This window comes from Lissotriton helveticus, chromosome 5_1 (genome assembly GCF_964261635.1).
Source record: "Lissotriton helveticus chromosome 5_1, aLisHel1.1, whole genome shotgun sequence".
In the NCBI taxonomy this organism is placed as follows: domain Eukaryota; kingdom Metazoa; phylum Chordata; class Amphibia; order Caudata; family Salamandridae; genus Lissotriton; species Lissotriton helveticus.
This window is the reverse complement of record NC_136065.1, coordinates 696,209,045-696,223,383: the sequence shown is the minus strand read 5'-3', so window position 1 is coordinate 696,223,383 and position 14,339 is coordinate 696,209,045. Positions and strand designations below refer to the sequence as shown.

General features: G+C 42.2%; 1 protein-coding gene across 1 annotated transcript in view; it reads left to right on the top strand.

Moving 5' to 3' along the window:
* The first annotated feature begins 3,917 nt into the window (after positions 1–3,917).
* Positions 3,918–14,339, top strand: part of DNAJC9 (DnaJ heat shock protein family (Hsp40) member C9) — a 48,688-nt gene continuing 38,266 nt past the window's right edge. The window contains exons 1-2 of the mRNA XM_078643103.1: positions 3,918–4,325; positions 9,883–10,023. Coding sequence (XP_078499229.1) covers positions 4,140–4,325; positions 9,883–10,023 — 327 coding nt within the window. The 5' untranslated portion in view covers positions 3,918–4,139. The remainder of the gene's footprint in view (positions 4,326–9,882; positions 10,024–14,339) is intronic.

Here is a 14,339-nt window from a genome sequence, read left to right as displayed (position 1 = left end):
TTTCTTAACAGAGGAAGGGGAGCCAGTGCTGCCATGGAAAGATTGGAGAAAGGGTTTTGAGTCGTATGTGGTCGCAATAGGAGCAAGTGGGTTTTCCGCTATCAGAAAGCAGAACATACTCCTGATAAATCTAGGAACGGAGGGAAGGAAAGTTTTTGAGAGCCTACCTGAGTTGGAAGGAGGGGTAGGTGAAGGTGAGGACATGGATGTCTATGATAAAAGCTTAAAGAAACTAGAATTGCAATATGCTGACAAAATAAATGTAGTGCTGGAAAGACACAAGTTTTATGGAAGGGTGCAAGGGAAGAACGAGAAGGTAGGAAACTATATAGCATGCTTGAGAGTATTAGCGAACACTTGTGAATTCAATGATCTGACAGAATCTCTTATAAGAGATCAGCTGGTGAGGTGCACCAACAACAAGAAAATTCAGGAGAAGTTGTTGGTAGGGAATCCTGACTTGAGAAATGCCATAGACTTAGCTAAGAGTGTAGAACACACCGCAGAATGCGTGAAGGAAATGAATATAGTCGAGGGAAGTAAGGTAAATGAAATTGGTGGTAGCTGGGAGGTTAACCGAGAAGTGTATACTGTAAGGAACTTAAAGAACAAAGACTCCTATAGGGAACTAAAAGAAGAGAAGTTGAAGGAAGAAGATAGACTTAAATGTTTTAGATGTGGAAGTTTCACGCATTTAGCAAATAGTACCAGATGTACAGCAAGAACGGCAACATGCAGGAATTGCAACAGGAAAGGGCATTTTGAGAGAGCATGCAAAGATAATCCAAAAGTTAAATCTGTGAATATGGTGAGCAATGGTGATGAGTGTGAAGGAAGGTATGTGTTATGCATTCACAATAAGGATGTAGGTTCTGTGAAGAGAAAAGACTTACCAAAATGCATAATTGATCTCAATGGTGATATGATAGAAGTGTTTACAGATTCTTGTTCTCAATTTACTCTCATCAACTTAAAGACGTACAAGGGAAAATCTGGAAAAAGGGGCATAAGGTTGATGGAACCTGACGTTTGCCATGTTGGGTACAATGGTGAGAGGATATCACTAGAAGGAATGTTCATAGGGAAAATATCCTTTAAGGGAAGAAGCACATTAGGAAAAGTCCTTGTGGTGAGTGAAGGTCAAAACTTACTGGGATGGGCTCAACAAAAAGACTTAAGGATGATCCTAGATTCCACCAGTGAAGAATCGGTCATGGTATCAAGTAAAAGGGAATTTGGTGTAGAGGAGAAGGAAGGGAAAGGAAAGTTGTGCAATGAGAATTCAATTGTGGAAAAAGGAAACTTTGAAGGAGTTCACAGTGAGTATGTAAGGCAGGAAGGAATAGAATCTGCAGGGAACTCGAGTGTAGTCGAGCCCATAGTATTAAGAGCCGAAGGGGGCACCAACAAAAAGGTATTGACCAGTGAGGAAGGAAAGCATAAAATTGTGAGTGTTTTTTCGCGAGGCCAGTGGGACATTGAGGAGGACAAGGTCATGGCCATGGATATTAGCACCAAGGGGGAAGGGACTGCCCCTAGCCTAGAGGTAGAGGAGGAAGAAGAGGAAATGGTTGATGATCCTAAGTTCTTAATTGAATCAGGAGAGCAGGAGGAAGAGATTAAGGAGGGAAGAAAGAAACTAATATTCCAGGGAAGGAACTTGGATAGAGATTGTGAAACGGTACCCCAAGAGAACAGGAGAGGAAAGGAAGTGACCAAAACCCAGGTTAGTCTATTGGGTTTGAATTCTATGATAAACGAAAGGTATTCTAGACAGTGCAGGTGTACCGAGGGTGAGAGGACGGCAGCAAACAAGGAAGTCTGCATGTTTACAGTTGAGGTACCCACCTCTTTTGATTAGAAATCCATAAAGGGCAGAGTAGGACCCTGGGAGGTTAAAGAAGCGGAAGCAATTTGCAACGATCCCCTAGGGGCGGTGGACATTCCTGTGGAGTGGTGGAAAAGTGTGTAGTAAGGAGAACTTCAACTTACTAACTTTGGGTTGTCAAGTCAGGATGAGGAATGTAGGAACTCTTCTAACATTGTTGGACAGGAGTTTCGGATTGTCTAACCCCAGATGAGGGAGGGATATATATTAGAGGAGTTCCATTTTACAAGGTCCTACATTGTATCGTACATATATGAATAGAAGATTTGATAAAATGAATTTAGATGTCTAGGAGACACTCACAGTTTCTAGCTACATAATGGTCAACGCAAGGAGGCACTTAAGGAAATAATTTGTTGATATCTAACCTTATCAGCTGACTAGCTGAGGCCATTCACGTAGAAAAAAAAATATGGACCAGGCACCAACATAGGAATATCAATACTTAAGGAGCAAGAGGAGGAGAAGGAGGACATGGAAAGTACCAGTATGGTTAAGGAAGAATAGGTGGGGCATCTTTATGCCACTCCAACTATGCCGAGGAAGGGACTTGGGAGCAGGCATAATAACAAAAGTTGGTTACTTATATCTGTGTCATTTAGATGCTCCAATGTTGTATGTAGACCAGAATTTCATCTCGTGCTGCCACTCTGGTAGCTGCCTACCAAGGGGTAGGAGATGTGTTGTATTATTATGGGGTAGGAGATGTGTTGTATCTAGCTAAACAATTAACCGCATCCGCGCTAGCGGAATTCTGCTCGAGTGCTGAGATTTTTAAAAACCCATTATTCATGACGAGCTGGGCTCGTCATGAGCGTGCGAGGAGGCTACCTCATGACGAGCCCAGCTCGTCATGAGCGTCGAAGGGGATATAGTTGGTACAGTCCGACCCCTCTGTTCTGCCCCAGTTGGGCTGACCCTTCCCTACTTGTCAACGTTCTAAGTCGCGCTCCTGTCAGTACTTGACTGGGAGGGTTATGGATGTCGTGTATGAGCTACTTCTGAATAAAGTATTTCAAGTTACAGAGCGTAGTTCTTAATTACAATATACCTCTTGGGCTTTTCATTTTCGCATTCTTTTTAAATTGATTAAATCTCTGTTACCTTCACCATGCTAGTTTGGCCAACTAGTATGTCCTGTTGGTGGCATAGAATTTAATCGAAAGTATGTATTGAAACTATCTCATTTTTTCATGTTATTTAAAGAGGGAAGAGGTGGTCATATTGGATTCATTTATGCATTTATTGAGACTTTCAATTTTTACAATGTAAGTTTCAATTTTAGAATGACCTTACTCTATGTATACATTATTCATTTTTTTGCGTCCCTTTAAGGGGAAGAGGGTGTGGTATTCTGGTTTGGATGGCATTTACCTTCCCGATTTACCTGTCTTGCTGCTCAGCCTGTGTGGATGAATGGTGGAATGTTGGAGTGTGTGATGTAATGATAGAATGTGTGGGGTGCCTGGTGAATGGATGACAGTTGGGAGACTGGTGGGGCTTTATTGATCCTAGGATTTGGACTTATAATTAATCAATAAACCTTCTTTAATCATCACATCTCGGCTACAGCCTATTTTATTACAGAGGGGGATTTAAACTCTCCACTTTCGTGCAATATCCCTCTCTGCCCATTCACTGTGCAGATGCTCATGAGCTTTAAACATTTAGACTAAGGGACGGTGGGAGGGTTGAGGGTGGCTAATGTGCCTATTAGTGTCGAAGTCTCCATGTTTAATAACAGTAGATATTACAGCACTCAACATAATTTGCTGCATCGCTAAATATTTATAAGGTCCCAAAGGCGAGACCGATTGCATTGTAAATGCTTGTGTTTTTTAGGGGGGTAATTAAACTCCAAATCCCCTCCCCGCGACGCCCCCTGTGGCTACGAAGCAGCGTCATATGCAATAGCTTACATAGTCTAACCGCTTACCATCTTTATGTTGGGTTCGGCTTGTTCTCTATACTTTTCGAAAGTGTTGCGCTTACTTTATTGCTGTTCTGCTGTGTTTCATTCGACAGCTATGTCGACGCTTGCGATAGGCAGAGTGGCTTTGACGTAGAAAAGGAAGTCGAAGGGTTTCGCGCGAAATATTTTTCAGGGTTGACGTCCAAAGGGAAAGCCCGCGAGAGTGTTTTTATTAGTGGTCGGGCAGACTTCACCTGTTGAGCCGAGGCAAGTGCACAACGGGCAGGGTACTCTCCGATAGCAGTTTAGCTTCCTCGCATCTGTTAGTTTCTAGCCAGCATGCCGGGCCTCATGGAGCGCTGCGAGCAGTACTTCGGTACGACAGACCTGTACCGGGTGCTGGGGTTGAAGGGGAAGACGTCCTGCGAAGGCGAGATCCGACGCGGCTACCACCGTGTCTCTCTGAAGGTGCATCCCGACCGAGTCCCAGAGGAAGAGAAGGACGAGGCCACACCGAAGTTCCAGGTATGGCTTTTGATAGTTGGGAGGCAGCACAGAACAAATAATGCCCCCGCAGGGTGAACCGTCAATATTAGTCCATGTTGCAGAAGTAATCGTACTTTTACGGACCATTCATGTTGGTTAATGTCTATTATTTGGTGCTCAAATGGATTGGAAAAGGTTGGGGTGTTCTCCAGAGTCGTTAATTTGCAATTTTTAAGAGCATCCTAATCAGGCAAAGTATTAGTTAATGACAACACTGGAGCACAAGAATAAAATTAAAAAAATAAGGCAGGGAAGTGCCCCCGGGTCAATTTTTCGTGGCAAGTTAAATACGTGTAAATGCTGGAGGGCCTGCCTAATGAGTGAACTGCTGTTATGTACGATTTGCGTTTCGTTCTGAGTATAACTGAAATCCACAGACAAAAACTGTAGTACCTCGGTAATTGGCAATAAATACTGCTAAGATCTGTATAAAAATATAAGCAGTGCAATCAGACCTTACAATTTGAAGTTTGAGTTCCACCTTTAAATACGTTTTCAGGCACCACCACTTAAAAAAAAATTGACAAGCTCCTTTTCCCACATCCATTTTCGCAAACGTTCACGCATACAAGTGTCTTTATCTATTTATTTATTTGTTATTTCGGTGTTTGCAGCACACTTGTTATAGTATGTAATTATTAGGTGTTTCAGACAGAAAGCTGTTTTAGACTTTATCCAATATGTTTTGAACCTGGGACCTTCCATTGTCCTCTTGTTTTTATTAAAGGATAGCTCAGTCGGCATTAACCGACTAAGCTATTCTTTAAATGGCCAGACCTCCGTTGTGCTTGTCGACAATATTGTGAGAGATTATGAACAAATTGAGAACCACTGAGGCCCTTTTAGATTTGCAGCAAACTGGGCTCCAAACCTGAATGTGATGATATCTTTGACGCACGTTGCTGCTCTACTGTCGCATATGGATGGAGCTGTTTGTGGATATTGTGACATTTCAAAACTACAAGTTAAAGAGAATGTATTCCGTAGACGGCTCTTGTCTGTGCCCAACAGCCTCCCAATATTTCTCTGCCATACGGCGCTAGGTTTATGACCCATGGAAGACAGTTTTAAACTAGCCCCACTTATGCTGTGGTAGTTAGTTTGGACGAAGGAAGAAACCCTCCTTAATCAAGAATGAATGATTGTTGATCTCTTGGTTACGCTCCTAGCATCCCATTGCTGAGGTACATATTTACCCAAGTTTGAGCTATTAGCACTGTAAATTACCATGCCTTTTATTTATGTTTAGGTTTTTAAAACGTGAATAAAAGGCTTTGTCATTTACTATGCCAAAAACTTAAACTCTCGCAAATGCAAGACCTATTGCTTTCCAAATGCTTGAAGACATAGCTGAGTTGCCCCCTTCTATCTCCCATGTGCCCTGAAGAGCTCCCCTTTGCTACAAGTTAAATAAACAAGCCAGTGGTCACAACTGCGCACGAGACCCTCCTGCAGTAAGAGTAAGATAAACTCATAAAAGAAAATGGTGCTTATAGAGTAATTAAGACATGCCATGTAACAACTGAAGTAAAAGGGCCAGTCCTCATGGGAGGTTACAAATCAAGACCAAGTGGTACTACGTAGGGATTAACAAGCCTAATAACTAATCGGAAGCTAGTATTTACGAAGGACAGTTGCACAAGCCAGTGGCAAATGTGGGCGGGGTTTCAAGTACAATTCAGCATGGTTTGCAGAACTGCCTATGCGCTGCCCAGGCTCGACCTAAAAAACATAAAAATGTGCTGAAAAAACATTGCTTACAGGGACGTTATAGTTAGGAAATGGAATTAAGAAAACCTTGGAAATTTACAGAAAAAAAGCTTACAAAGATGTTATAGTTGGGCTCGGGTTTCACTCGTACAAAACTAGTGACATTCTGGAGTTCTAGTTTGCTGTGACTCGCACTGCTTATGACCTAAAAAATTACATCAATCATGACCTGATTAGTGACATCATCCAGAAAATGATTAACGCACCCCATAGAACCTTTCATACATCCACACAGTTCACAAACCCATTTACAGACCCATACCAGTACTTGCACACTCACTAATTCATAAATCTACACACACATCCACTAATTCACCTATACAGCCACTTATGCTCGCATTCACTCACTAACACAGCCACTGACATAGCGAGTCAGTCACCCATAGAGCTATTCACACACCTACTCACCCATAAAATCAGACAGCCACTTAGTCACCCATACAGATATACACACTTACTTACGCATACAGATACTAACACATACTCACATATAGCTACTGACAAAAGTACACACTTGCCCCTACCGTCACATTCGCTCACACATTCAGTCACTTGTATACCCCATCACCCACCTGTGCTGTCTTTCACAAATCCAGTTACTCACCCATATACCACGGACACATCCACTCACATATATATATATATATATATATATATATATATATATATATATATATATATATATATATACACACACACACATTCGCCGATACAGCCCTTCAGATATGTAATCACTAACCCCTACAGCCACTGACTCACTCACCCACTCACTCATCCATACAATCCACTCAGGCACCCATACAGTTACTCAGACAACCACTCGCGTACCCACAAACACACCTATACAGCCACTTTGAAACCAATTGACTGACTGATAGACATTCACACAACCAGTCACTCGCCCACTCATTCACTGAGACACCTAATGACGCGTTTATACAGTCAGTCACACAACCACTGAATCATCCATACAGGCACTCATACCCTTACTTATTTACCAATACACCTTGATATATTTATATAAACACTAATACACTTTTTAAAAACACTCAGTTACTGGATGATGTCATTTGAGATGTCATCAGTGATGTCACTGACCATGTCATGAGTTATGTAATGTGAGGTCCTAAGTAGAGCATTGCGGGGCGCAAGTTAGTTAGCTCAACTAATCAAAGTCAAAAGATACTTTATTCGGTTTAAATCACAAAAACCATAAAAGTGTATAAGGATTAAAAACGTCCACAAGTCACCAGGCTGCATAATATATAATAAGATACAACAATAATAAAAGACGAGGAGTACCCAATAAAATATGCAGTACATGGTGGCAAGAGTTTAAAAGCAACAGCATAAACATTGATCACCTAATTGAAGAATTCATACTGAGTTTAACATTTATAGAAAATCAACTAGGACCAAGCGATCTTTTTGCCAAGTCTCACTGCTATGGTTAAAAATGTTGCCACGTTAAAGATTTCCCATATTTCTGTCAAAAGTTGGAGGTACATCAAAGCTGGCTTCACTTGCCTAAAGCCTTTTCCTTTTAACAATGGTATAATACATTTTGATCTAATGCCCTTGAAGTGGTCACAGAAAAACAAAAAGTGAGCGGTGTCCATAATTGAACAGCCGTCGCATTTGCATAAATCTAAGTCCATACTCCTGGTCCAAACAGGGCGGCCAGAAATTAGAAGGTGAATTTTGTTCAGTCGGAACCTTGTCAACAAGTACCTGTGATTAGCATTATTTACAACTTTAAGGTACAGTTCCGGTTCAGAACCAGAGGAAACGATCAGCTGATGGGTCCTGACAGAGGGCTTTGACAGCTCCCTGCCCTCTCTGTCCATTCCTCTGTTCAGCAAAAAAGTGTTTTTTGCCCATTTCAAGTCTCCTTTCACCAAACTAGAGGGTTTGTCGAACAATTCGGGCCGGCCCAGCTTTTCGCACATTTGTTGCACATATTTCAACCAGGGGATCTTTTCCCAGTGATCTAGCAATAGACAATCTTTTAAAATTTCATGGTTCACTTCAAGCTCTGGATTTAACCAGACTGCCAACCATTTTAGTAGAGGGGCCATGGCAATTTTATCCTCCAAGTAGCCCACGCCGCATTCCTGATGAACTATGAAGCTTGCAGCGGATCTTGGGAGGGAAAGAAGTGTTTTTAAAAAATTGAAACCAATTGACTGACTGATAGACATTCACACAACCAGTCACTCACCCATTCATTCACTGAGACACCTAATGACGCGTTTATACAGTCAGTCACACAACCACTGAATCATGCATACAGGCACTCATACCCTTACTTATTTACCAATACACCTTGATATATTTATATAAACACTAATACACTTTTTAAAAACACTCAGTTACTGGATGATGTCATTTGAGATGTCATCAGTGATGTCACTGACCATGTTATGTAATGTGAGGTCCTAAGTAGAGCATTGCGGGGCGCAAGTTAGTTAGCTCAACTAATCATAATTGTTGAATTTCAGTTTTAAAAAAAAATATATTATATATACACACACGTCAGACAGTAAAACACATTTTTCCCGCCACTTTTTATTTTTATACTCGAGCCATCCAGGAACCATAGTCCCATAGTGATGCTACATGCATTCTCCCATTATGTGCTACTGGTCATAACAAAGGAGTAGCCAGAAAATTTAAATCCCCCCCCCCCCCCCCCCCCCCCCAAACACTTCGTACCAAAACTCTTATGGCGCCAAGCAAACAAAGCAAGTAATCACGGCCCTCCCCAGAATAACTCTTGACTTTGCCAACCAAGCATTTATCTATTTGTCCTTTCACCCTTCTGTCCACATGCTGATATCCACAGTTCCACCTTTACCTTCGGTCATCCAATCATTCTTTTATCCATCAGTCTTTCACCAGTCTGTCAGTCTGCCCATTGATATATCCAAACCTGCCCATCAATATCCACATCTGCCCATCCATCCCTTTATTAATTCAGCTCTTCATTCAGCTCTTCATTAATCATTTCAATCATCCACCCTTCCATTCTATCCATCCGTTCACTCGTGCACACATCCATCTACACTTTTACTCATCCATCCACTTGATTAACGCTTTCACTCATCCACCAGTCCATTCACTCGTTTTCACTTCCATCCGTCCTTTAATCTATCTATGCACCCTGCCTTTCGCTTCATCCATAAACCCTTTCGCTCTGTCCGTCGATCCATAAAACCTCTCGCTCGGCTGCCAATCCATCCATCCTTTCTCTCACTCATTCACCTTTTGTCTGCCAAGTTACAGGCAGCAGAGGCCCATCAAGAACTCCACCTCATCAGTAGCTGTTAGTTTGGAGTTCATAACCCCAATTTCAGCCTTTCGCTCATCCATTCAGCCTTGTGCTCATCCACTCTTTCATCCATCCACCCTTTCACTAATGCATCCATCCGTTCATCCACCCTTTCACTCACTCATCCATCAAACCACCCAACTATCCTTTCACTCACTGAGCCATTTCACAGTATTTGAGTCTTTGCTGAGTTGCAGACCGAAGAAGCCCGTCAATCAAGAACACCATCCCCTCTGCAGCTGCTGAAAGGAGGGCAGGGGATGACCACGCCCCAGCCTCATAAAGCTTGCAGTATGAATGCTCTGATTTTAAAAGCTGGGTTATTCTGTTAAATCTAAATCCACCACAGAAACCATACAATATAGCTAGTCCTCATTGACGCTATCCTAGGATTTCTTGAATTTTTGTATTTAAGCTTTTTTCTCCCCTCCACAGACCCTTGGTAAAGTTTATGCAGTTTTAATTGACAAGGAGCAGCGAGCAGTCTATGATGAACAAGGAATTGTTGATGAGGAAGGGGAAGTCTTAAAAGAAGACAGAAACTGGGAGGAATACTGGCGACTTCTTTTCAAAAAGGTACACATGAAAATACATCAGTTGAAGACGTTTCATATAAGAATCGACGCTGCTTTAAAAAAAATAATGAAATTAAAGTTTAAAGGTTATTTGTCATCATGCATATGAAAGACATGTAATGGACCAACAAAAATGGATTTACCGTTTTTAAGGGTGTATGTCCTGGGAGACGTAAGCATTTACTGCTTGTTCGCCCTGCTTAAATTCCAGGTGAGGTTGCATGGTTTGTATACTCTCAAATTTCTTCTGAGTGGGGAAACCAGCTGGTAAGCAAAGAGAATGTGAATAAGTTGGACATTGCACAGGTCAAATAATTATTTCTTAGAGGATATATTTGTATGAGATGCCACTGTGCAGCATGTATTGTAATAATAAAATTACTATGCCGTATGGTGCTTGGATATTAACTCTTCTACATCTGTCTTGCTCTATTAATTTAATGCCTGAGGCTATTACTGATGTTGCAACTTTCATGATAGCGATGCCACTTTATATATTGGACAATTTGGGTACTGTGGTCTGAGACAAGGAATCACACAGTGGGTAGCTGAATAAACCATTCATGTCTACGAACAGGCATGCCTTCCAAATCTATCATCTCTTTTTATTTGATTATTCCCTTGTAAGACTGGTCCCTGAATGGAGAAGACTGCAGTGTCTGAAGTAATGACCCCATGATTTGTGCTAAATCATTTTGGAGCAAGATATGCAAACTTAGTTGATTCTACTCCTGCTCCAACTGCCTCCTTCCCTCCCCTTCCCCAAGCCAGGCTAACATACCATGATTCTTGACCTTAGTGAGAGAAGCAGTGATTGTAGAGGATCCATGTTTGAGCTTTTAGCGCAAATTGGTGAGGCTCATCAGCTGCCATCTTTTTGGGAATGGCCACCGCTAACTCCTACTGGTTCCGAATCCTCCTCTCACTACCTAAAAATCCCATTCTAAGTGGTTAACTGCAATTTGCTTCCTATGAGGAAGATACTACCGCTGATCCCGTTAGAGGTCAGGAAAACAGTGGTCACAGCATTGATTGGTTCTAGACTGGACTACTGCAACGCCCTTCTGACCAGTGCAAGCAAACGTAGCCTACAAAAATTGCAGACTTCCCAAAATGCAGCTGCTAAAGTTCTGCTTTGGCTCTCTCGTTTTGCCTCAGCCTCCAAGGCTCTCACAAAACTATACTGGCTGCCTATCGGCAAGCACATCCAGTTTAAGGTGCCTTGTGCATCACATTTAAGGCAATACACGGCAAAGGCCCACAAAACTATCACAATTCCAAAGACCCTATATCCCAGGCAGATCACCAAGATCTGCTAATAGTGGCAATCTCGCCATCCCCAAGATATCAAAAGCAAAACAGGCAGGCAAAAGCTTCTCCTATACCACCGCTAAACTCTGGAACTCTTGCCCACCTCCCTGAAAAACGAACACAGCCTGCTACAATTTAGGAAGCGCCTAAAGACCTGGCTATACTAGTAACATTACTCTGGGAATAACTGCCTTCTAGTGTTTTCAGCAATTAGATACCTCTGGGTTGTGTCGCTCTTTAGAAACCCTTCATTTCATGTCTGTAGATTAAATTTTCTATGCATCTGGTTACGGATGCACTCATGTAAGATGTAGTTGCTACAATAATGGTTCTGAGAATGTAGTCTTTGTCTGACAGGACTGTTATGTAGCAAATGATCTTCTAATGGAACTCCAAAATGTAACCTTTCTCTTGCCCGCTTCAGAAGGTTCAGGGCTGTTTGCTCAGGACAATTATTTATCTAGACCATGCAGGGTTTCTTCTTGCCTTTCTTTATTTTTCATTTTCTTTTTACAGGTGTGTTGAATTTTAGAAATAGACTTGTCGTAGGGACCAAATTCTATAAAAACCTACATGTCCTGTAAAAACCACTTCCCTACAAACTTCCTCCATCAATCATATGGGCTCATAGAGAAACCTGTGTGTGTATGTATATGTGTGTGTATATATGTGTGTGTGTGTGTGTATGTATGTATGTATATGTGTGTATATATATATTACCTACTGGCGGTCGCCAGTAGGTATATATAGTTAGGATTTTTTCTCTATGGGATTTTTGAAAATTCTATGTCTAATAACTTTGGCGTTTGTGGACGGAATTGGCTGAAATTTTCAGGAAAATGGCACATTTTGTTTCTGAGCAGCCCCTGAAAATTTTGGGGGGGTTCGTCAAGTGGGGGCCGAGAAAAAAGGGGGGTCCCAAAACGCGTTTTTCCCATGTTAATTTCCATAGGGCGGTTGGCCTCACTTTTAGCCCGAACGGCTGAATGGATTTGCACGAAACTTGGCAAAATTGTAGGGACTGGTAGCCCGATGTGCCTTTTGTAGGTCTCAATATATGTGCTCCAGTGGATTTTGAGAAATTAACGTTTAAAAAAAGATATATATCTGTAACAGCGGACTGGGCAGCGGCCCAGGACGCGTACTTGTCGCGCAACGGAGCTTTGTGAAGCGAAGCTGATTGGTTCTCCGGCGTCTGTCAACATTCCAAACAGTCCGTAGCGGCCGCCATCTTGTCTCTCGGTAGGATCGAGAGACAAGAGGAGGTCAAAACAAAGGGGGAAATAACTATAAGGGGGCATAGTAGATCCTCGCTGACCCCCTAGGTTTGATGTGGAGGTTTTAAAAGGGCCCCGCGGGGCAAAAAAAAATAATAATAATAATAATCGAACGGCTGAATGGATTTGCACGAAACTTGGCAAAATATTAGGGACTGGTAGCCCGATGTGCCTTTGCTAGGTCTCAATATATGTGCTCCAGTGGATTTTGAGAAATTAACGTTCAAAAAAAGATATATATCTGTAACAGCGCTCCGCTTCGCGTAACGGAGGTTTGCGAAGCTGATTGGTCATTCTGTCACTGGGCTATAGTTGGGCTACATCTGGCTGATATTTGGGCTACATTTGTTTTTTTGTGTGTCTGGCGGCCATCTTTGGGCTACATTGGGCTACATTTGGGCTCCAACATATATATAGGCCAATGTAGCCCAATATATATTTTTCAAAGTTAATTTTCGTAAAAACCACTGGAGCATATATCTTGAGACATAGCAAAGGCACATCGGGCTACCAGTCCCTACAATTTTGCCAAGTTTCGTGGAAATCCATTCAGCCGTTCGAGCTAAAAGTGAGTCCAACCGCCCTATGGAAATGAAGGAAATGAATGGGTAATTTGTAATTAGCAAATAGCTCATCGCAAACTAGGAATGGTAAAGAATCGCTATTTATTCCTTAAAGTTCGCTATTTAGGAAATGCAAAAAACTTTGATGATACATATGGCGGTTCATCTCTAACAAGATAAGAAGCATAGGGATACATTTATGATGACTGGCGCATCACCAGGGATGTGTTAGTCATTCTGTGCCGCTGTTCCGTCACCTATGGTGTGCTGCATTTACAATGCGGCGCATCATGGGGCAAAAATAGCACAGATGCGTGATGTATCTGTGCCGTAAAGGTGGCGCATTGCTGGAGTTGTATCGCAAGTGTGATGAAGCTCCAGCAAGGGTCGGGGGTGCCCCTGTCGCAGGGTTTCTGTTCTCACACAGAACTGTGGACAGAGGATTGGAACCTCGGCGAATTAGGGTGTCCCAAAACTCACGTTAGTAATCAAAAACTCCTTAGCAAGCTAGGTACAGTGTCACATTGGATATAACAAACTCTCAATGTTTAGACAATCCAGAATATGAACTTATAGTACCTCAGGATACGTGGAACTCATGAACAGTCGGTCGTTATATATTTCTTAGAAACCAGAACATGGAGTTAAGAAGAACACATGTGTATTTGAAATGTTTATTTACTAATGCCGTCTTCACAGGCGTAGTATCTTAGATAATACAAGTACACATATTATCAGTAGCAAAATTACCAGCATAGTTACTAGTACATAAAAAGCGAATGGTGATAGTATGTTAACATGCTGTAAATGAATAAGAGTTAGCAACACTTATAAGCAGCCGCGGGCCGTGGAGGGAGTTACGGTGGGGCAGGGAGGCGGGGAGGGGGAGGGGCAAGGTAGAGAGGGCTCCACCCTGCTTCTCCCCCTCCCCGCCTCCCTGCCCCATCGTAACTCCCTCCACGGCCCGCGGCTGCTTATATCTCACCCTCCCTAATACACATATTATATTATTTGCTAAGAAGGTCTCTTTGTGTTGGTTTAGGGCGTGCCCATACTTTAGTGTCTTAGATTTGAAGGAATCACATCAGCATACACCAGCTCTCTCTTCATGTGAGCCGCATCAACTGTTGTGTATGTGTGTTCGGCAAAGCAATATAAAACCCGCC